This window comes from Leptinotarsa decemlineata, unplaced genomic scaffold (genome assembly GCF_025532065.1).
Source record: "Leptinotarsa decemlineata unplaced genomic scaffold, Ldec_3_MD MMD2_tig00000199_RagTag_RagTag, whole genome shotgun sequence".
In the NCBI taxonomy this organism is placed as follows: Eukaryota; Metazoa; Arthropoda; class Insecta; order Coleoptera; family Chrysomelidae; genus Leptinotarsa; species Leptinotarsa decemlineata.
In genome coordinates, this window is record NW_027412544.1 from 2419930 (window position 1) to 2442846 (window position 22917).

Consider the following 22917-nt stretch of genomic DNA (forward strand, 5'->3'; position numbering starts at 1 on the left):
CCACTAAATTGAATATTGGTTGAACTGTGGAAAAAATCTTATGAGCTTTAGAATGTTTAATCGTATTAAAAACCATTCAGAACTGTCAAAATGTTTGCAGAGTTTAATTTTGCCTATGAAGATCATTTCAATGTTTATTTTTAATGGGCAATGAAAAAAGTTTTATATATTTATTTATATATTCGGGATACAAACAGAAAAAAATCCACTACAGTATCCACATAATTAAATTAGAGTAATATCTATACTACACATGTACACAGTGTCTAAAGTAAGGGATGAATTAAAATCAAATACAATAACAATAAAAACTGATTAATAGTTATTGACGAAATGTGTTAATTATAATTTATGAAAATAATCTTTCAATATTTTTTTGGCAGTAAGCAAAGAAGTATTAAAAATATCGAAGTAGTTTGCGAGAGAATTACCCCATTTAACGCATCGACATAGAGGAGAGTTCTGCGAACAGTTTGTTCTCTTGAAAGGTAAATTAAATAATTCATGTGCTCTCATTGTTCTATTTGGAACATTTAAGTACATGATTGATAATAACGATGGACAATTTATTTTGTTTGTTATTATTTTTTGTAAAAATAAAATATCTGATATGTTACGCCTATGTTCCAACGATACTAACTGGAGGTCTCGTCTAATTCGCAAAGTATCACTGTTTTCAGTAATTCGAATACCTTGTTTGTAAGCAACAAGACAAGATCATGTGATGTATTTGCCGTGCAATATTCACACCAACAAAAACCATTACTGAACACTGTAAAAAAAGTTCAAAGCTACAAAAATCATGGTTCCATGAAAGCAAGAATTCAAATAAGAAATATATTCAAGTAAAACTTTATTGTGAGATTTTTACTAAACAGTTTCACAAAAACGCAACCCGAGTTTCGCTATACCATGTATCTTTACACGTCTGAAGAAGCTTGTGTATAACGAAACACGTGTTGAGTTTTTGTAAAACTTCATGAAAATCTCACAATGAAGTGTTTTTCAAATACGTTATGTATTTTCATCAAGTATCGGCTGATTTCATAACATACCAAATAAGAAAGCCGATTGCAACGTTACATGGTTGACGGATTGTAAATAACCATGATACTCTTTAGGAGGCTCGGGGAGTTACTAGCATTACCTACTCAGAACACAAGACCAGGGCCGTAGCGAAAAGAAAAACCAGGGGGGGAGGGAATCTAAATTTTCCCAACCCCACCAGCAAAATTTCCCAACTTTTGAGAAAATGAAAGCCGAGGAATTAGTTACTACTATAATATATTAATTTTCTTACTTAGCTATCTAAAGATTGGCTGAATGCTTATGCCCATTAGGGTATGCACAAACAAAAATTAATTTTGGTAATTATAAAAATAATAATGGGAATTATTCTACTTTGGATCAAGGTCCGTGGTCTTCCACCATATCCACTATTTATAGGAATATTCAATACAAATGAAAGAAAGCAACACTTAAATAATATTGTGCTTATTGTTTTCTACTATTATTTTTTCTATCTTCACGGCCCGAAATTTTCCAACTTTTCCAAGTCGAATAAACAGCGAAAATTTGGGAATTTTGTAAAATTGTCACTTCAAAATTTGTGGACTGTTCAACTGTTCTCTTACTTGGGAGAAATTAAACTTTTTTAAAGTTTTCAAACAACTCAGAATTTCAAAGTATGGGATCTCCAAGTTATGCATGTTGGGAAATCCCAACCTTGTCCTGGTTCTTTCCCTTTCCTTATTACCTCTCTCTTTCTTTTCTCTCATTTTTATTTTTATTTAATTTTTAATGATTTTTTTCTATCTTCACTTCCCAACTTTTTCCCAAGTCGAAAAAGCAGGGGGGAGGCTTCCCCCCATGGCGACGGCCCTGCATAGGACTATTGATCAACATAGCCGATGTCGTCGACACAAAAAAAAAGAAAATTCGATTTATCAGTTTTATTAAGGCAAATTGAATGACAGTCTGGAATTCCAGAGAATCAATTAGAAGGATTTTGAAAAAACAATTCAATATACAAATATTTAAACAATTCAATTTTCATACTGTTCAGGATTTGAAAGAAGCCGACTTTCAAGAACATGTGAACTATGGTGAATTTTTTTCTCCAGGCTTCAAATTCTATTGCACGTTATGAAATTTTTTTTTTGTTTTCATCAAATCAAAGCTGAGACTCCTTTCATTATAGTCTTGGACAATTCATCACTTGCAGAACGTCGGGAAGTTTTTACCAATATGATGGTGATCCTCCCCATAATTGGTGAATCTTTTTGTGAAGAGATTAGATAACAAATAATGGACCATTGTCTGTGCTCGACTTTTTTACTTGGGAAAATATAAAAAATTTTGTTTACAGCACACTTTTAACAACAAAAGAGAATTATTTGGAAGGGGACCGAAATGTTTTTCCTAGGGTGTGGCATGACTTCATACGACCAACACAATTTTTTTTATATGTCTAGAACTCGAAGGAAGTAATGTTGAACTTACTTTATACATCCCATATAAACATTTTCCTAGAAACCCCCTAACAGAAACAAAAATATTTAATTGTAATGAAAAATACATTGCTAATGAAAATTATATTCAAAGAAAAAGTGTCCTGCAAATGCAATTTTTTATAAATGTCAAATATTTTGGAAACTATGCAAAATATATTAAAAGTGTGCAATATGAAATAGATCTAGAATATGTACAATTTAAATCTGCAATAAAATATTGAGTATTTCAATTAAAATAACGAAGTTCAAACCCGTTTCAGAAGTGTTGTAAACATAAAACAATTTTAAAAATACACTTATATTAATATTATTAGTTTACATATTTTATGTACAATGGGTGGCCGGTGACATTTGGGACAGTTTTACATACTGCAATCTTCGGTTCCATTCTAGGTCTTGATTTCTCTCGCCAAAGAAGATTTTACCGGTCATGTTCTGTACTTGAAACTCCAATGTATTAATTAAACAATTATCAAAAAACGAATATCCATATCCATATCTTTGGTCGAGTTTAATGATTATTATGAGTATTACAATTGAAAGTAATTTCTACATCTTGGATGAAAGCACTTCTAAAAAAACTAGCCTTACATGCTAGCAAAATGTCAGAAAGAAATTTCATAATACAAATGCCAATAACATGACAAAAGGTACTTGGATATTCTATTAAATCTTATATGAATTTGTTTTTTGTTTGGCTGAGTAGATTATCAGTGAATATGTTACATCATTCACTCATTAATAATTACAAGTAAGCCAAGAAATCAACCTAATTTTTTCAGTAAAATACTGATTTTTTCAACCATCTCATTCAATTGAAACTGATATTATCAACTAATGTACTTTTATCTCGAACTCAACTTACAGTACAAAAACTAGATATCCAAAAGAAACTCAAACCTAGTATAATAAATATTCTCCCCAGCAGATTGTCTCTTTCGGTACAGTCATTTGTGTGTTCAAAGAGAGAAAGCACGATTTCTAATGCATTTTCAACTAATTCTTCATTGGCATTCCCATAGGTGGCCTAACTGGACCCATGGGGCCCATAGGTCCCATTGGTCCCATAGGCATACCCATCATTGGAGGTCTCATTCCCATCATATGTGGTAAAGGTCCATGTGGTCCCATCATTATTGGTGGCATTGGACCTCCAGGTCCCATAGCTATAAAAAACATAAAACAGGATTTTTCAATTGAAATGAATGATAGTAATTCAAGAGCAAAAAAAACATCGATATAAGTTAAAAAAACAACAAATCTAGCAGTGTTTGCTCCTGTAATACCGTTATTATCCAATTTTTAAGACAGCAGTATGTATTTGACCATCAAATATTATCATAACTAATGAAAACTTATATAGTGCACTGCCTAGTGTACCCAACAGCTTAAGATTTCTTTAGTCTTAGGCATAAAAAATTATCCCATAAGATTGTAAAAGCATGATCAATTCCAGTTTGTAACGGTGTTTCACCAACTCAATTCTAAATACAAGTCGTGAAAATATGTTCCTCTGATAACTTAATCAATCAAATAACCACAACTATCACTAAGATATTAGAATGAAATTCGTAGAGAAAAATGATGAAACGGAATGAAATGGTATGTAATGGTAAACCAGTTAGAGAACCAAGATATGTCAATGAAATGTCTTGAACAGTACCGAAAGAAGAGTCAGTATTACAATTTAGGGACCTGCATTAGAAACAAATGACAATTGAGAAAAGACGCTTCATACATTCACAGTGAAGTTTATACTTAATATCAAACAGAAAAACATCCGAACAGTTCACCGAATGAATTATTGATTTGATAATAAACTGAAACATATTTAAGTTCTACTAAATAGTATAAAGACTACGTCTTTCACCAAAATAATAAAAATCTGAAGCTAACAGATATTATAATATGATGGAATTTTTGACCAACTATGGAACCGTTTGTACTAAATCCAATAATTAAAACTATTTTTACAATAACTTCTGTAATCTTGAAGATTTTCATAATGTATACCGAGTTATAATAATGAATATTTTATTTGCATGAGAAGTCATATTGTCAATTTATAATACAATGGTTACTTAAGTTGTACGTTAAATTATTATATATGCAGTTAACTTTTTCTTTCCATTTATAGAGAATGAATTCATGAAAAGGTTTTAGGTTGAAGTAAAAAAAAACTTGATAACACTTGTGCTGTGGCTGTGTAACGCCCTTCATTTCTTGACATAATTATTTTGTTAATCACACATTGCTAAATTATTGTTGCTAGAAATATTAGTCAAAAAATGTCAAATATATCACTGTAGTGCGCTTTATTCTGAAGAGCCAGTTTGACAAATTTACTGGATGTTTTAAACGAGATAATTTTTCTCAATATTTTTGTTGAGATTGATTTAGGGACATGAAGAAATAAATTTCAATTGATTTATGCGGCGTATTGCAGTTTGGAGATCCCTGAAATGCTTCCATTGTATTTTTTATAAATCAGGTACATAAATTCCAAAATACAAATAAACAATGAATAGAAAAGTTGTTGGCTGCAGAATCCCCAAAATGCTATACCATATCTCAAGTGAGATTCAAACAAAACATTTTTGCTGTGGTTGAATTTAGTTCATTTGTGACAAAACTGATTGCAATGTTTTGTTTAATGTTATTGAATGCTGATCAAATTTTAATCTGTCGTCTATATGAAATGTGTTTTGTTTCCTTTACTATCGCCATTCAAATTCAGACAATCGCAGTGAAATTTAAAGGTGATAAGTTAGTTTATGAATATTGAAGCATAAATAATTTGAATCACACTATTTGATTACTCTGTTGCACGTTCCTAGCGACAGTTTCTAGCATATTTGACATATTTTTGTCCTGCCAAAGAAGAATGGTACCATCCGCAAAAGTTATGAAACTTTCTTGTACTGAAATGGCAGCAAGGTATTTCAGATATACAAGAAAAAGGATACATCCCATAGAATAACTCCACTCTCTGATAGTTTTCCCTAAGGAAACATAAAAAACAGATCATTATTTCAAAATGATGGAAGAGAAAAATGGTCTAATGCCAATTAATTGTTATTACTAGTCATCTTCAAATTTGAATTAACTTTGAATTTAAATCGTGTGAAATATGTTGAACCGAGTTCTCTTTCAACTTCTTTATAAAAAATTCCATAAAATGAAAATAAAAAATTGAAAAATACCAATAAAAATCCTTTGGAAAAATGTGTATCTGAAAGAAACATATGTATGTTTCTTTTAGATACAAACCTGTCACCAAATATTCTGGCAATATCTTGAATATATTGAAGCCTCTGGAGACACCCTACATTTTATTCTATGAAAGAGAGGACATTGGGAGATCAAGATCTTCAAATGATGTGGTGCTGCAGGTTTTTTCCTGGTTTTCCTGCAGCTTAAAAAAAAGGGCCACTGGAATCAATCAAGTCACCTCGGAGCCCCAATGAATTTTTTTTTTCATAATTTTATAATTTGTATAACCTTTCTTTAAATGTTATAATTAAATATTCCTTCTAACCTGAAAAATACCATCTTATCTGAAATAACTACTTTTGATTAATGAACCATGTATTCTACAGAAATCTTTCTCACAGGGAAAAAAGAGTGTTTCCAATAAATTATTTTCTCCCAAAGATAGACTTCTTTTATATACTTATTGCACTATTTATGTAAACTGATTTAGAGGTACACCCACTTGAAAACCAAAAAAGTGACTATTTTGTGAACTCACTTTTCACGAACCTTCATTTTGCTTACAACTTTAATTTGTTTCATTACAAAATATTTCGTTTCCTTAAGATTATCTCCTTTCCAGCAAACTACATCATAAATGTTTAAAAAACTAAATGACACTTCCACGAGGAAATTGTTTTCACTGGCAGTGGTTCAAAATTTAAATAAAAGGAAAAAGAATTGACTTTCTGTTTGTGACACTTTGCATTTGCTTTCCATGATTGGTTACATATTTGTAGTTTGTGTGGTGTTTCAATTACAGAAAGCTGATTTGACAAGTTGTATGTAATTGCAGGAAGAAACAAACACATACGCTCATCTAGAGCAAAGCTGAGAAAATTTTTCGAATATGGACATTTATTTTCATATCTTTATTTTAACTTTTTGTGAAATTGCCAACAAATATGGAAAGTTTCCTTTGGAAACGTTTGATGAAGCTATTGTAGAGTGAAACACGCATTGCGGTTTTGTAAACTGTCTAGTGGAAATCTCACAATAAAGTGTTACTTGAATAACAAAATATCAAGTGAAGGGACAATATTATTAAGGGCATGATTCCAAAAAGAGTTATTTTGGTGAAATATAAATTTTGTATTCCGTGAAAATATTTAAAATGTGTGTGCAGATCCTTTGTGTACGACCGTGAGAAGGTTCGTTTTAGGAGTTTCTATAACAAAAAGTGACTTTTTGAGAGGAAAATACATCTAGTAGTTCAGTTGAAATAAAAAAAATTTCAAAAAACGGTCTCATTGATAACTAAACTTTATGAGAAGAACAGAATGCGCCCTCTATTTTCATTAATTATGCACTTAAGAAGGTTCTAACCTCCGGGTGGCATCATTCCTGGCCCTCCAGGTCTCTGACCCATTGTAAGCTGTGCTGGTGGTGGGATAGCAACTCCACCCTTTCCTGGTTGGGCAAAAGGGTTATTTGTTATTTTACCAGCTTTGAAAGCAGCCGTAGTAGCATCAATCAAATGCTGAGCTTGTTCTTCCATCCATTTTTGATAGAAAAATTTAACATTATCCTTGTGTTTCCTACCCGTACAATGCGTTTTTCTAACGCTAGGAGAATCATGAGTCAAGTATGTATCACAATAGTCACAGTAATATTTCGGCATTTTGGCAGTACTAATTAACAGATCACAAACAAACTTCTGTTTATATTTTTTACTAACGCAAATTTGATCACTATAACCTAAATAATCACTGATATGCTCTTTTCGTCTTCTTCTTTTTGAATATGTTGCTTTTGAAAGCGTTAGACGAGTTTTTAAATATACTTATGATTCAAGGGATTCAGAATGTTGGCGCTTTTCCGTTGGTTGAAACAATACATCAGAAGTATTCTGTTTGGTCATAATTAACAAGAAACAGATAATGAAAATATGTTGCCCTCGTGAGCATCCGTACAAATCAAATAAGATGAATGCAAACACCTGTATATCGATTCCTTTCTTCTGAGTATATCGCCAACACCCATAGCTCACAAACTCCCTTGATTTCTGGTTTTCGAATGAGTATTCAATTATCTACAGTTTACGAGAACCAATTTGCGATTATTGGATTCTGCCTAACAGTATTTATAAGTGAAGGAGACTTCCTTTTGGTGGAACCGTGTACATTACAACCGAATATTGAAAAACTTCGGCAGCTATACGGTGCTTATTCGCAAGATTTTCATGAACCTTACAGAAAAGACGAATCACATCATTTTTGTCGATTCACCATTTTCATAATTACAGAAATCAAGACAGACATGACACGAGAAATAAAAACATACGAATACTTTACATATGTTCTCGATTCTGTCTCGTGAATTTCGAAGAATCGAATACATCACATTCTCAGTATTCGAATGGACCCATCTCTTACTATCACTAACTGCTAGTTTTTCATTATCCATTAATCTATTTACACGTCATTTTGTGTTTTGAAAATGTTTGTTAATTATTGTATTGTGACAGTTGTTCAAATGGGAAAAATGACCACACTAATCTTTTTTTTTTAATTTCTGACTTCTACCTCATACTAATGTTTGGAACTCGAAATAATGTGAATTGTGAATGAAATTATATTATGTTTTGGATGGTTTCCAATAAGGTTAGCCGTGGTCTACTTTGGTTATGATCTCCAAAAGTTTCGACTGCAACTGCGGCAGGCATCTTCAGTGAAGAGTAGTTCAACCACACCACTGAAGATGACTGCCGCCGTTGCAGTCGAAACTTTTGGAGAGTCTAACGAAAGAAGAACACGGCAAAACCCGGAAACCATCCGAAACATTGACGCCAGCCGTGAAAGCCAACATACCGGAATAAGATTAGGTTGGAATGTTGATTTATAATGAGGAACTCGTTTTAAAACTTAGTCCAAAGTCGGAATTTTCAAATTATATTACAGAAAGTGAGGTTAAGATTTTTTTCCGGACCACGGATCACGAGCACATAGTAGTAAACACGGGAGCCAAGTTCCAACTGTCGCGAGACACTCTTCGAAAAACAAACCAAAGAAGACTGTGACATGGTGTATTAGAAGAAGACACTTTCAGAGAGGAATAGTTGGACCCTAGAGTAACAAAAGACAATAGAAAGGCCTTTTCCATCCTTACATTGAAGGCAGCATAACTTTGTTTGTTTACGGGAAGTAAGTTGGACCATAAAACAGTGGCGGTTGGTTTAGTTGGTAACCGGAGGGAAATTATATATTTATAAAATAAAATCATTTCAGGCGGAAATGTATTCTGTTCAAATAGTTCCTACTGGAAATCTGATTTATTAATAATCATTATGGAAATGGGGCCAGTTTTTCTACCACCTACTGGATTTTTATTTATGTATGACTTTATAATAAAGCGCGTGGTTTACTGGGTTAAAATTAAATTATTCCGAATGAACTAATTCATAACAATGATAAATGTTGATTTCAAAAGTAATTAACTTTGCTTCATAAAATCAGATGAAGAAATTTGTGATTCGTTCTCAGATTTGATAAACAAGCGGTAAGGTTTGTGAGGTCCGATTTAAAAAATTTTCGATTAGAAATCATGAATATTTATAATTACGATTGAGGTTTGATATTATTCTGTGATTTTATTCAAAATTGGTATTTAGGGTTCTTTCTGGACCGACATTATGAAAGGGAATATTTTTGATGTTTGTAATGATCGTCTTTTTGATTTCATTCTTATAAATAAAAGTTTTGAAACTAGGTTTACATTATTAATATATTTGAGGATATCATATTTTTCATTATTCCATTCAACAATGACGTACGCTTTGATAGTATGGGGATCCTCGAGTCACTCAGCTGAAATATTTACCCTACAAAAAAAAGTACTCAGGATAATGGCTGGAAAAAGTTTCAATGAACATTGTAAACCAATTTTTAGACAATTTGGAATTTTAACACTTCCTTCCTGTTTTATATATGAATGCTTAATCTACATGAGGAAGGAAATCTCCAAAGGCAATATGCTTAAAAATGAAGAAATACATAAATACCCCACTATAAAGAGAATGGACTTTAGATTGCCTAAACCAAGAATAACCAAAACTAAGTACTCTTACAGGCAATAAAATTTTACAATGCTCTTCCCAATAATCTAAAAGACGTAGCGCTGAATATGAATCGATTCAAAATTAAAATAAAAAAACATTTTATTGCGGAAAGTTTTTACTCATTCGAAGAATACTTTGATTTCTTTTTATGTTCAAATAGATAAGTATGTACATCTCACGAAGTCTGATGGATGTAATGTTACTGTTACCCTAGGGTGTATCTAATAATTTAATAATTAATAGTGTAATTCTATTTATGTACATGTAAATGTGTATATACCTAAATGAGTTATGTCTGGTGTATATGTATGTGTGTGTTTTTTTGAGTTTATCAAATTATTGATTTGACGTATGTAAAAACACTTTGTGTAATAGCATGAATATCTATCTATCTATTTCATTATTTGACATATCCCAACCAAAAAGAGGTTTAAAAAAATGACAACCGTCATTTCTTTTTGAATATTGTCTGTATGCAACTCGAAAGCCTCGTGCAAAGAAAGAAAAACCAAAACGGAGATCGTATTCTTTGTGTGACGTAAGTTAGTTGTTAAGTGAGTAATAACAGATATAACACAGGTTGCACAAGAATAACTATTTAGTCCACAAACTGAACATTGAGCAGAAAGCTTTTTAATCTGTTGATCACAGAATGGATATGACCTATGGCACACATTTGAGAAATATATTTTTCATTTTTGAATACAGTTTTTTTCATTTACATTAATGATTTTTCTTGATTATAGAATTCGTCAGCATAAATTATTGAAAAAAAAACATAATGTCGGTCCACAAAGACCCCTAGATAACAATTTTGAATAAAATCACATAATATCAAACCTCAATCGTAATTATAAATATTCATGATTTCTAATCGAAAATTATTTATATCGGACCTCACAAACCGTACCGCTTGTTTATGAAATGTGAGAATAAATCACAAATTTCTTCATCTGATTTTATGAAGCAGAGAGAGTTCATTCCTTTCGAAATTAACATTTATCATTGTTATGAATTAGTTCATTTGGAATAATTTAATTTTAACCCAGTAAACCACGCGCTTTATTATAAAGCCATACATAAATAAAAATATAGTAGGTGGTAGAAAAACTGGCTTCATTTCCATAATCATTAATAAATAATTATCAAATTTCCTGTATGAACTATTTGAACAGAATACGTTTTCACCTGAAATGATTTATTTTATAAATATATAATATCCCTCCGATTATCAACTAAACCAACCGCCACTGTTTTATGGTCCCACTTACTTCAAATGTAAACAAACTCTCCATAACCTCTCATTACCCGGCACCCACCACACCAATAAGTTGTACAGAAAAGGATAGTACGATACCCGCTTCAAAACACATGTATTGTATTGGTAAAGGCACCGTACAGGCATGGCAACTCTATGTCTTATTATTACTCTGAGGTTGGACATGACAATATGAATTGGCCGGTACGTCACTGTCACTGTTGTGAATGAATAGTATTTGATTTCATTTATGTATCAATTACACTTTCTAAATGAATATGATGTTTTTTCGTGTTCATTAATTGAAATTTTTTTTGACTACTCCCAGATTAACGGATATAAAGAGTGTCCCAAATTCATAAATATATGTAATACATATAGTCAGGTAGCCAGGCGGTTCGACGCGGCTGCTTTGTTCACTCACTCAAATTGGCTGCCGTGTTGGTCGGTTGTTCAAGCCCTAGTCTGAACGATCGATTTTCACTTGCTATCGTCCAACCCGTGTTAGGAATCACACGTTGAAAGGTAAGACCTCGTTAATCCTTAACTTGAACAAGTTTCGACTTCTAAGGGTTGTCGTTCGTAGGGGTGCGACAGCTGGTTAACGTAAAAACAGATTTTAAACATAATCCACAGTCTCCCAGGCTTATTAAATCACATTCTTTCACATCTCAACTCTCGTGAGGTGTTTGATCATCAGGTACTTCAACTTGATCTGGTTCAGACACCTCATTTTGAATATTTTCGGGTTGATTAGCCTGTTTATCTTGCACTGAAATCGTCACCAAATCAGTTATATTAGGCTGTTTTGATTGATCTCGATAAGTAACTTCTACTTCGGGCGCAAAAAAGAAGGATTTACTTTTGGGCAAATTGGTGGCCGTTATCTGATCAAGATGTCTTTTCAAAATGCATCCATCATTAAGTTTCACTTGATAGTGATAGTGCAGAAACCTAAGTTTCTTAATAAATTCCTCTGACTTCCATAACGGTTTATAACCTACTTGTTTGATACCTTGCTAGAACTCTTTTTCCCACGCTAGTGGGATTTTTCATGATGAACTGGTTTCAAACCATCCAGAGTGATATAATAATAATAATAAATCGTCTTTATTCATCTTTGGACACATATGTGAAGAGATAACAATAATATTTATTCGACAAAGATAAAGTGGCGAAGTGTCACCCGTGGGTGTTTTTCAACTTAACCATGGAAATACAATATTAATTTACAATTTTCTTAATTATCAATTATCTGTCAATCAAGAAATAACTCTGATTGTGTTGCTCGACAACGAAAAAGTATCTCACGAACTTTCTATTGCATATAAAAAAGTTCGTTGACCATAGCAGCGAGTTTGTGTTTAAGGGTTTGAACGTTACGTTCCGAGTTTTAGGAGCAACCAAAGCTGTAATCATGCAGACATTTTGAGCTCCATTAGAAATGAGTGGCAATTGAGTACAATTACGCTTATTTGAATTGATCTGCTTCATTTGTTTATAAATTTGATTTTGAATTTGAAGGTGATTGTGATACCGGCGTTTGTAATTTGAAAACGATTATTTATTCCTGTTGTCAAAATTTTCGAAGTTAGGTAGAATGCAGTATTCATCATAATTCATCATTTGCTTGACGATTCCCGTTTGTCTTCCAACTATATAAGAAGACATAATTGCAGTTTGGAATTCTAACATTTTTTGATCTGTTGTGCGTCCATTTTGATGTATCTTTTTTTTCGATTATTTTTTATTTGTATGATAATTCTTATTCACCTCGTCGACAAAACTGTTGTGAACGAGTTGTATTTGATCTGATCTACGAATTAATGACACTTTCTGAAATGAATATGTGACGTTTGTATTCGTGTTTAGTAATACACATTTATTTGACATCTTGTTCATCTTGACTTGATAACGAATATAAAGAGTGTCCCAAATACATGAATATATATGCAATACACAAAATGTTGTACAAAAGAACGTCCTTATGACTACGTCATCAGTAATATGTGTTGCATAACTTGGTAATTAATATTATCCAGTATCCAGTCCACAGTCCATAAATTCACAGAATACTAAGCAATTTTTCGGTGATTGTGATAACGTCACGGAGATGGGAAGAAAGAAGCAGAGTTGCCAACCGTAGTGGAATTCCGCTACCGTGGCGTAATTTTCTCGACGGTAGCGGCGTAGCGGAGTTGAACATAAAGTAGCGGAATTTTCTACAAATAATCAATATTGAAAAAAATATGGAAGAAGAAGAAGAAGTGTCAGTACACAGCACTCGAAGCTGACAGCTGACAATTGAATAATTGAATGCACAGTCAATGCTTTATGGTCTTAGTAACTGAGGCCATTACATGATGAAAGATACGGACGGGAACGGGACATGCTAAAAAACAATACGAGAATCTCGAAAACAAACTTTTTCTCAACATCGGTTGTCTGATTCCAACTTGAAAGGATGGATTAGACCTGTCGCGAATGATCGTTCAAGAGCTTAGTATGACTATATGTACGTGAACAAATTGATATTTATTTTTACTTTTCAAAATCATTATTTCGAGACAACAGCTTTCAAAACTTAACTGCTGTAAATTTAGAAAATTAGATACCATCTACTGAGTTGCACGGTTGAAAATTAGCATGATCCTGATTCCTGACATTAGTGACAGTTCAGTTTTGTGGTATCTAAACGGTACACAAACTGTAAGTTCTGTGGTATTTAATTTCGGAAAGGGCACATGCGCGAACTGATTTCGTCAGATATATAAGCGTAGCGGAATATAAAGCAGTGTAGCGGAATTTTGGTTCATGTGTAGCGACTTTATAGTATATCCAGTTGGCAACACCGGAAAGAAAAGAGTTTAGTTATACTGTTATAACCAAATATTGTGAAAACACTGAAAACGTCAAAAATTAAACTTAAGTAAAAAGTGAAGTTTTAGCTACACTGTGGTGAAACTTTCAAATTTAAAAATGCCAAAATATTATTGTGACTATTGTGATACCTATTTGACTCATGATTCTCCAAGCGTGAGAAAAACACATTGTACAGGTCGAAAACACAAGGATAATGTTAAATTCTTCTACCAAAAATGGATGGAAGAACAAGCACAACATTTGATTGATGCTACAACAGCAGCATTCAAGGCTGGTAAAATAGCAAATAATCCATTTGCCCAGCCTGGAAAAGGAGGTGTTGCTATTCCACCACCAGCACAACTCACAATGGGCCAGAGACCAGGGGGACCAGGAATGATACCACCAGGAGGTGAGATTTCACATTTGTCAACAAATATACATCAGATAAATAACGAATGTCTTCTAAGGGGAAAATTTTACTTTATGGGATAATCAAAGATCTCGATTTTTTCTGGGATGATATTTCATGATGGTAATGGGAGAGAAGCATCAGGTTTACCAAAATTTCAACAGAAATCAGATAAGTTTGATGGCTGTATCAATAAGAGATACATATGTTCTATGTCTAGTTCATTTCCTGATGACACCAACTTGATTGGTGAAACACATGTCAAAAAAAGTATTTGTTGCAGTGCTTATTTTGGATGTAAGCACTGAAAAACTAAATACTTCAAAATGAATTTGAAACATTAATCTATTCTAATCTTACTTTTTGGGGCTTTGTTCACTAGATTAAACTGTTACTATTTCACTGTATTTGAAACAGATTCTATCTCAGATGGAGGATTCATATCTGCATCTGCCAAAATTCCCTCTGTGAGGAGATTCTAACAAATGTCTGTCAGATACAATTCAATATCTGTAGTTGTTTTCCGCCTGCCATTTGTCAGATCGTACTGTGTTCGGACTTTGGGAGAGTTGAATGTTTCGAATTTCAATTCAAATTATTTATCTACTCAGTATCTATGTATCAACTCAATTATCAGAAAGATTTTGATTTCTATTCTGAGTAGGTATATATAACATCAATGCTCTTGCATGAATGTTGCCATGGAAAATCAATTATCTGTTTGTTGAAATTTGTTTTTCTGTTAACCAGCTGTCGCTTCCCTATGAACGACAATTCTCAAAAGTCGAAACTTGTGCGAGCTAAGGTCTAATGAAGTCTTACCTTTCAATGATTCCTAGCACTAATGACTTGCAAAGTATGAATTAAGGCTGGTGCAGGAATCTACCATTACTTTCAGATACAGTCAAAACATGAAATTTTCTAATTTTCTGAATTGTACTTTTAATTTAAAACTGTTATTTCCACTTCTACATATATAAATCCTTTATGACACCAAGAGTGACACCGTTTTCTTACAATGAGATGAAGCCGGAACCTCTGTTAAAATATATAGTCCCACGAAAGAAAATATAACTAAAAAGTTTACCACTTTTCCATTTCTGTTTTTCTATAATGAAATTGTTATATTTAAATTTTTGCAAAAAGAAGACAGTATCTGGTCTATCTTTTCTGATTAGTTAATATAACTAACATTCCTTGTGTAACTTAATGTTGCAAGAATAGCAACATAACTTACTACATAACTACTACATAGCAACATAACAGCAAAACAAAATTAAGTACCTTGTGTAGTAAATAATTGTCTAAATTGTTTAGAAACGGCAATACATACAACACATATACATTTATCAATGAAGAATTGACTTAATTATTGATTTTATACTTTGTATGTACTTTATTATTCAACTAAGACTAACTGTACTCAAATTTTTGCATTTATGAGTTGTGTTGTTATAAAAAGAATATACCAAGATAAGCATTTATTTTTCATGAGGACATCCTTTCTTTTTTGGTTTTTGATTTCATTGGCTGTTTTGGCCTTTGGTATTTAACTATGTTTCATTACTAGATATTATTCAAATTCATCACAAATGAATACCAATATTCTGTTCCAGATTTTTTTGGGTTCTCAATCGTCCACATTAAAAGTATCTATAAATTACATATACTTTTTCAAATTCACTATCTGCCTTTCTAATCGTAAAATTTTTTTGTCAATAATTTGGGTTCAATGAAAATGAATCAATGTCAATAGCATTTGAAGGCTTTCAGCGAGATTTTCAATAACATTGTTAAATCGAAACTTGTTTTTCTCTTATCTATGAAAGCAGTTGAACGAAATCTAGGTTTCTATAAAATTCAAAATCTACTTTAATTTCCAATTCTTGTATCGTGCTCTGGTAAGGAAACCTTAGGTTACTGTAGTCAGTACGTCATAATGCATTATCAAAATATCTTAACAAAATTATCAATATGTCTCTATAAACAACAATATGTGGATTAGTTTTAGACCATTACAGATTCAGTGTGGAAACATCAATAATTCTTAGAGATGTACAACAAAATTTTTTCTCCTTCACCTTTTCATCAATGTGATGAAAAGTTTGACATAATCGAGAACCGAATATATACTGTTGAAAATTTAAAAACTTTCATTCAAGTGACGGTACGCTAGAAACGATATGTAATTCTTGGCACTTTCAGGACAATGATTACCTACCAAATTTTCAATGATAAACAGGATTATATTCAATATCGCGATCAAGTAATTGTGCCGCACTTGTGTGGTAACTTGAAGTGATTATATGTTATATGCAAAACGTTGTTCTCTGGTCGAAACTTCCCTTTAAGTATACTTTTTCCTGTCAAATTTTGGATAAATATCTGAAGACATTTGAGCTTACTTACTTTTGATGAATGAGGTAATTTTTGTGCCCTTGTTTTCCCTTTTCTTAATTTTTGGTGGTATGTGTCTGATGCATATTTTAGTCTCCAACGTACTGATGTCCTATATAAGCAGATCAGTTTTGAGAAGTAGAACATCCAAAGTAATACTATGAGAAGCTAGAAAAAAGTGGTTTTCGAAGTTAGAGCTTCACATGCTTTGTGAAGGCAAATTGAAATCTGAAAACGCTAAACATTTTGGAATTCACATTATAGCAATTGGACTTTCCACCAGTCACGTAGTTATCTGTTCTTACTTCATGGCTAGGCACTGAAGTCAAACCTCAACCTTCTTCAGACAGGCTTGCAGGAAATTGTTTTCACCATGCAGGTTTTTTCTATTCCTCGTTTAAGTAACTAAATCCATTTATGTAGAGGTGGAGTATTGAGTGGTAAAGTCCAAATTTTGCATGTAAGTACTTGAACTCCAACTTTTTTCTTTCTCGTGAAGAGGTCTATCGCACTGATTTGAAGAATAATATATCATTCAATATCGTGTTATAATTTTGAAATGTATATTGCAAAGTCAACAACTTATCACGACTTGTGATAGAATATAATTTCAGTTTAGTCGGAACAGTTCTTTGATACCTTTTAATTTAATTTTACAGCAATGGGACCTGGTGGTCCAATGCCTCCAATGATGATGGGACCACACGGACCTATGCCACCAATGATGGGAATGAGACCTCCAATGATGGGTATGCCCATGGGACCGATGGGACCTATGGGTCCTATGGGACCAGTTCGTCCGCCTATGGGGCCACCAATGAAAAATTAGTGAAAATTCATAAAGAGGACAATTATTTTGGTATTCTAAATACTATCCATTTGAAGCTTTAAGAGTGTTTATAGTATAGTGGAATTATATATTTAATTATTAAGTAACATTTAATATATTCTTATGAGATCAATGCAAATTTTTACTTTTTTCATGGGTGTCAACGGCATCGACTGGGATATGCTATTAGGCAGCGTCAACAACTTATTTTCTTGATTGTGTGACAATAAATTACCCTAACATTAATATTTAATAGCTTCTCAATCTAAGGCAAAGATTAAAATTCAATGAATTTCTATTATCCCACAGAGAAGGGGCCGATCAAGTATTACGTAAGCACTATAGGGGGACGGGGGTCTTTGCTTTGCTTATTTTTGATGACATGGGGGGTCTAAATGGTGATTATGACAGCAGTAGTTATTTACTTTTCTACACATATGGCAACCCACACATTGTCTATGTTTGAAAAATTAAAAGTTCATATAACAATGTTTACGTAAGCATGGGAGAGGGGGTAATAGCTTCGCTGACTTCAGTAGTTATTTACTTTTCTACACATATGGCAACCCACACATTGTTTATGTTTGAAAAATTAAAAGTTCATTTAACAATGTTTACGTAAGCATGGGAGAGGGGGTAATAGCTTCGCTGACTTTTGCTGACAAGGGGGTTAAATAATTGTAATAAATATGTTTATCTAATACTTGAACGCCCCCGAAAGGAAAACTTTAAAAATCTCAATGCTGGTTAAATATTACTCGAGTTTTTGAATTTTCACCTTTATACATGTAAAAATCGAGGAACTCTGGATTAGAGCTAACTTGAATGCTAGTGAAAAACTAATATTACGCTGTGTACTAGAAGATCAATAATAATATTAGATTTCAGTCAATGTTTGATAACACTTATATAAAAATGATTGTGAAACTTCTTCTGAATGCCACCAGTTGAAAGGGCCATTGACATTTTATATGGTGTTATGAATAATGCCAAGAATTGTTTACAAAAAATCGTTAACAAAAAAACCAATTGAAAATAGTTTGAATTCACAACAGTTTTCGAACAGCAAAAACAAGCCTGGCAATAAGTACGAAAATAAAGAAATGGAAACATCTGTGACTTTTTCATTATTCAGGAAAACACTTTCCTCTATTCAGTTTGTATTCCAAACATTTATTATGGAATTGGATCAGATATTGCTACAAAATATAGTAAATGAATGAGGTAAAATTTGAGTCGCATGAACACTGTCATCCTGACTGGTGGACATAAGATGTTTCCGCACAATTTGCCTTATCACCTCTTCATCACCAAATCTGGATAACAAAAGAAGAAGCACTCAGTCCATTCATAAAATTACGACTTTATGTCATGAATGAGTTCAATCTACTCATGTCATCAATAACAGTACACAATTGTTATATATCTGAATGAAACGAAGATTTCTAATAGACTGTCTTTATTTCAGTTCATAAAAAAACGCTAAACTTTTAGTTTTTGCTTCCGCCAAGGCTGCTATGATTTACTATGTTTACATGGTGTACAATATATTGACTGAGAATAAGAAATACAATACGTGACATCTCCCTTTTTTTCAACAATGAAATTACAATTTAAAAAAAAATAGTACATCAGCCTGTCTGGCTTTTTAATTGGTCTACCAGATGATGTTGCTTCTGGATTAGAGTAGCAGTCACTACTGTTATTAGACAAAGATGAAGATTCAAACTCATCTTGATCAGTCATATCGACATCATTATTGTCAGGTGGTGGATCATTTTGACTTGGCAAAATTTCAATGAATCTTCTATTTCTAATGATATTTGTTCCATCATTTTTTTCTATACCATATGAGCGTTCTCTAGGTTTGTTTTTTATTTTACCAAACGACCATTTGGATCCTAAATGAGTTTGATATCTCACTTTATTATTTATATTTAAAGGTCTTAAATTTTTACAAGAACGATCATAGTATTGTTTTTGCTTTTGTCTTTGCTGTTCTAATGACTTATTGTAATTTTCAAAATTGATCTTTTGTGGTTTCAAATTATGTTCAGTGCTTGGTAATGTATACCTTAAATTACGAGACATCATCAGTTGAGATGGTGTAAAACCATTTTCCATGGGAGTGTTTCTATACATTAACAAAACCAACTCTATCTCCCTCCTATCTTCAATTGTTTGTATCATTTTTTTCAAAGTCTGTTTCGCTCTTTCCACCATCCCATTTGACTGAGGATATCGAGGGCTGAACATAATGTTATTCAGCAAATTCTCGAAAGTGATTTGAATTGAATTGAGGGCCACCATCAGAAATTAATATAACTGGAATACCTAGTCTTGCGAATAAACTTTTCAAATTTTTGAGAGTGAGCGTTTTCATCTAATGGTATAACCTCAACCCATTCGGTGTAATAATCTACTACAAGTAAATACATTTCACTTCCCAAATACAAAATGTCACACCCAATTTTATACCATGGAATTGTTTTAATGTCATGCATCACTAATTCTTCTTTTGGATTTGACACTTTTGGATTGGACTGGTACAATAATTTTAGGTCCCTTAAATAAAATACCATTACTTTCAACAATTTCGTTTCTAAATTTGTAATATTCTTTAATTATTTCTGGCACTTTCTTAATTGTACTTGGCCAACCATTTTTCATGAACTTATCTAAAAACTTTAATTCATAATCCTCAGTTGTATACTCAACAAGTCTGAAAAAATTTTTATCTGTAATTTGACAAGCATTATCAATAACACAAACATCTACATTATTGTCAAAAAAATAATGATTATGTCTTTTATTTTTGTCACAGGCTCATGGCAAAGCATCACCAGGTTTGAAAATTAATTTAAAATCATACTTCTGTAGCTGTAATACCATTCTTTGGAGTCGAGCAGGACAGGTACATAATGGTTTTTTGAAAATACCAAGTAAAGGACGGTGATTGCTTTCCACAACAAAGCTACGCCCATATAAATATTCGTGATATTTTTCACAACCATACAAAATTGCTGCCAACTCTTTTTCAATTTGAGCCCATCTTTGTTGAGTTTCAGATAAGGCTTGAGATGCGTATGCACAAGGTAGATTGTTTTGTAATAAGGTAGCTCCTAGACCTTCCTTTGATGCATTTACGGAAAGAACCACCGGTTTACTTACATCATAGTATTGTAGTACAGGTCTTTCAGTCAATTTTTTTTTCAATTCTTCAAACGATTTTGTATGCCTTTCTGTCCACTGAAAAATGACATCTTTTTTAATAAGATCTCTTAAAGGAGAATTTAAATTTGGTATAAATCGACCAACATATGTGACCATTCCTAGGAATCTTTGCACTTCTTTCTTATTTTTAGGTTGTGACATATCTATTATAGCTTCAATTTCATCCGGACATGGGTAATAACCATCTTTTGTTATTATATGTCCCATAAAAGTTATTTCTGTAAGAGCAAATTTACACTTGTTTTTATTGAATGTTATTTTATTTAACCTAGCTTTTTCAAAAACTTGCCTCAAACGTTCATCATGCTCCGTTTTATTTTTTCCCCAGACTATAATGTCATCTTATAGATTTCAACACCTTCCATATCAAAAATATTTTTGAACCGTTTGTGATACACTTCAGGAGCAGAACGAATTCCGTATGGCATTCTCAGAAAGCAATAACGTCCAAAGGTGTACCGAAAGTACATAACTTTGCACTGTCTCCATCCAAACTAATCTGCCAGAATCCACTATTGGCATCTAATTTGCTGAAGTATTGAGTTCCTGATAATTTTGAAGTAATTTGCTCAATTGATGGTAACTGAAAATGTTCACGTTTGATAGCCAAATTCGAGGATCTAAGCGAATTCTCAATGTACTATCGTTTTTTCTGATAATTACAATAGTGTTCACCCAGTTCTACTGATTGTGCCATGTTATATATCTGAATGAAACGACGATTTCTAATAGACTGTCTTTATATCAGTTCTCAAGTCAATTACATGAAGAATGCTGAACTTTTAGTTTTTGCTTCGGCCAAGGCTGCTACGATTTACTATGTTTACATGGTGTAGAATATATTGACTGAGAATAAGAAATACAAACTGTTACAGCAATGACATTCATTCGCTTTCGGACACAGAAATCTTGTTAGAACTAAAAAAGGTATCTTTTTAGGAGAGATTAATTTTTGGGAAAGAAAGGTTTTGGCTTTCTACTTCTTCATCTTTACAGTGTTCATATAGAAGTAATTGTTTTAAGAAAGTATTTTTCTTTCATGTATTTCAATGTTCATATGAAAGTAGCTGTTTCTAGAGGGCTTTTTCTTCCAGTTTGTGTCAAAAAGTTACTTCTTTGCATGATCTACACATCTGTGTTTAGAGTTCAATTTCTTGAAATTGATTGCTTTTTTCTTTCTTTGAAAGATTCCCACATTTTTTTGTAATAATATGGAAAAGTAAAAGGCGAAAATCTTTCCCACAAATTATTCTCTCCTAAAAATATACCTCTTTAATGCTAACCATTTTTTCTCAACTATTCAATAATGCTAGCAAATGTTTTATCTCATCCAGGTTAAAACAGATAATAGCAAAAGAGCTCTTTATCACAATGGCATTACTCGATAAACCTTCCGAAGTATTCTAAAAACAAATTTAAAATGCATTCAAACACAGATTGGTTATTGACTTGGCAGACATTTATTCATTTACCTCAATATATTGTTTCACAAAATTTGCCAGTATTTCACTGATTAATAGGTAATAATGAAAAAGGTATTATATTTTCATAATTTGAATTAATAGTTTTGCTTATTAATTACAACATGTATTCCCTATTATAAACAGAATTATTATTATTATTATCTAAGCTGAACTAAAATATAGTAGTGGCCCTGATGTGAATCCTTAATATTTTCAAAATTATGGTAAGAAATATTGATTGTATCATTACACATTTTGTATAGCACGCCTGAACAAAGTAAATTTCCTAATCTTTGAAAAAGTTCACGGGTAATATTCAGATTAAAATCCGGTGATGATAAACATAAGTTATTTATGGTTACAAATTTGACGAGTTCAATTCAACATAGCTTTTACAGAAAACTCTTTTTATGTTTTTATAAATCTGTACCCACAAAATTCAATTATATATGTATGGAAATATGAACGAGAAGGCATTAGATTAATCCATATAGTTTAAGATTCCTGTAAACCCTTTTTTCCAGTACATTATCTACTACCATTCGCTTGCCTTTTCATTTCGGAGACAGTTTGCCTTGTAAAAGGAAAGTATCTTGTCACGATTAAAGTATGCAACCCGTCTCACTCACAATATTACTTT

At 32.4% G+C, this 22917-nt stretch overlaps 2 protein-coding genes across 2 annotated transcripts; one reads left to right on the forward strand and one right to left on the reverse strand.

Moving 5' to 3' along the window:
* Nucleotides 1-2795: 2795 nt before the first annotated feature.
* On the reverse strand, nt 2796-7486 carry LOC111511752 (U1 small nuclear ribonucleoprotein C-like). Its single transcript, XM_023167782.2, has 2 exons — nt 7092-7486; nt 2796-3679 (listed from the first exon to the last, which is right to left on the reverse strand). Exons 1-2 carry the CDS (start codon nt 7384-7386, stop codon nt 3510-3512), a joined length of 465 nt encoding a protein of 154 aa, XP_023023550.1. The 5' UTR covers nt 7387-7486; the 3' UTR covers nt 2796-3509.
* Nucleotides 7487-13939: 6453 nt separating this feature from the next.
* Nucleotides 13940-17713, forward strand: LOC111511753 (U1 small nuclear ribonucleoprotein C). The gene is made up of 2 exons (XM_023167783.2): nt 13940-14354; nt 17411-17713. Exons 1-2 carry the CDS (start codon nt 14060-14062, stop codon nt 17578-17580), a joined length of 465 nt encoding a protein of 154 aa, XP_023023551.1. The 5' UTR covers nt 13940-14059; the 3' UTR covers nt 17581-17713.
* The last annotated feature ends 5204 nt before the right edge of the window (nt 17714-22917 follow it).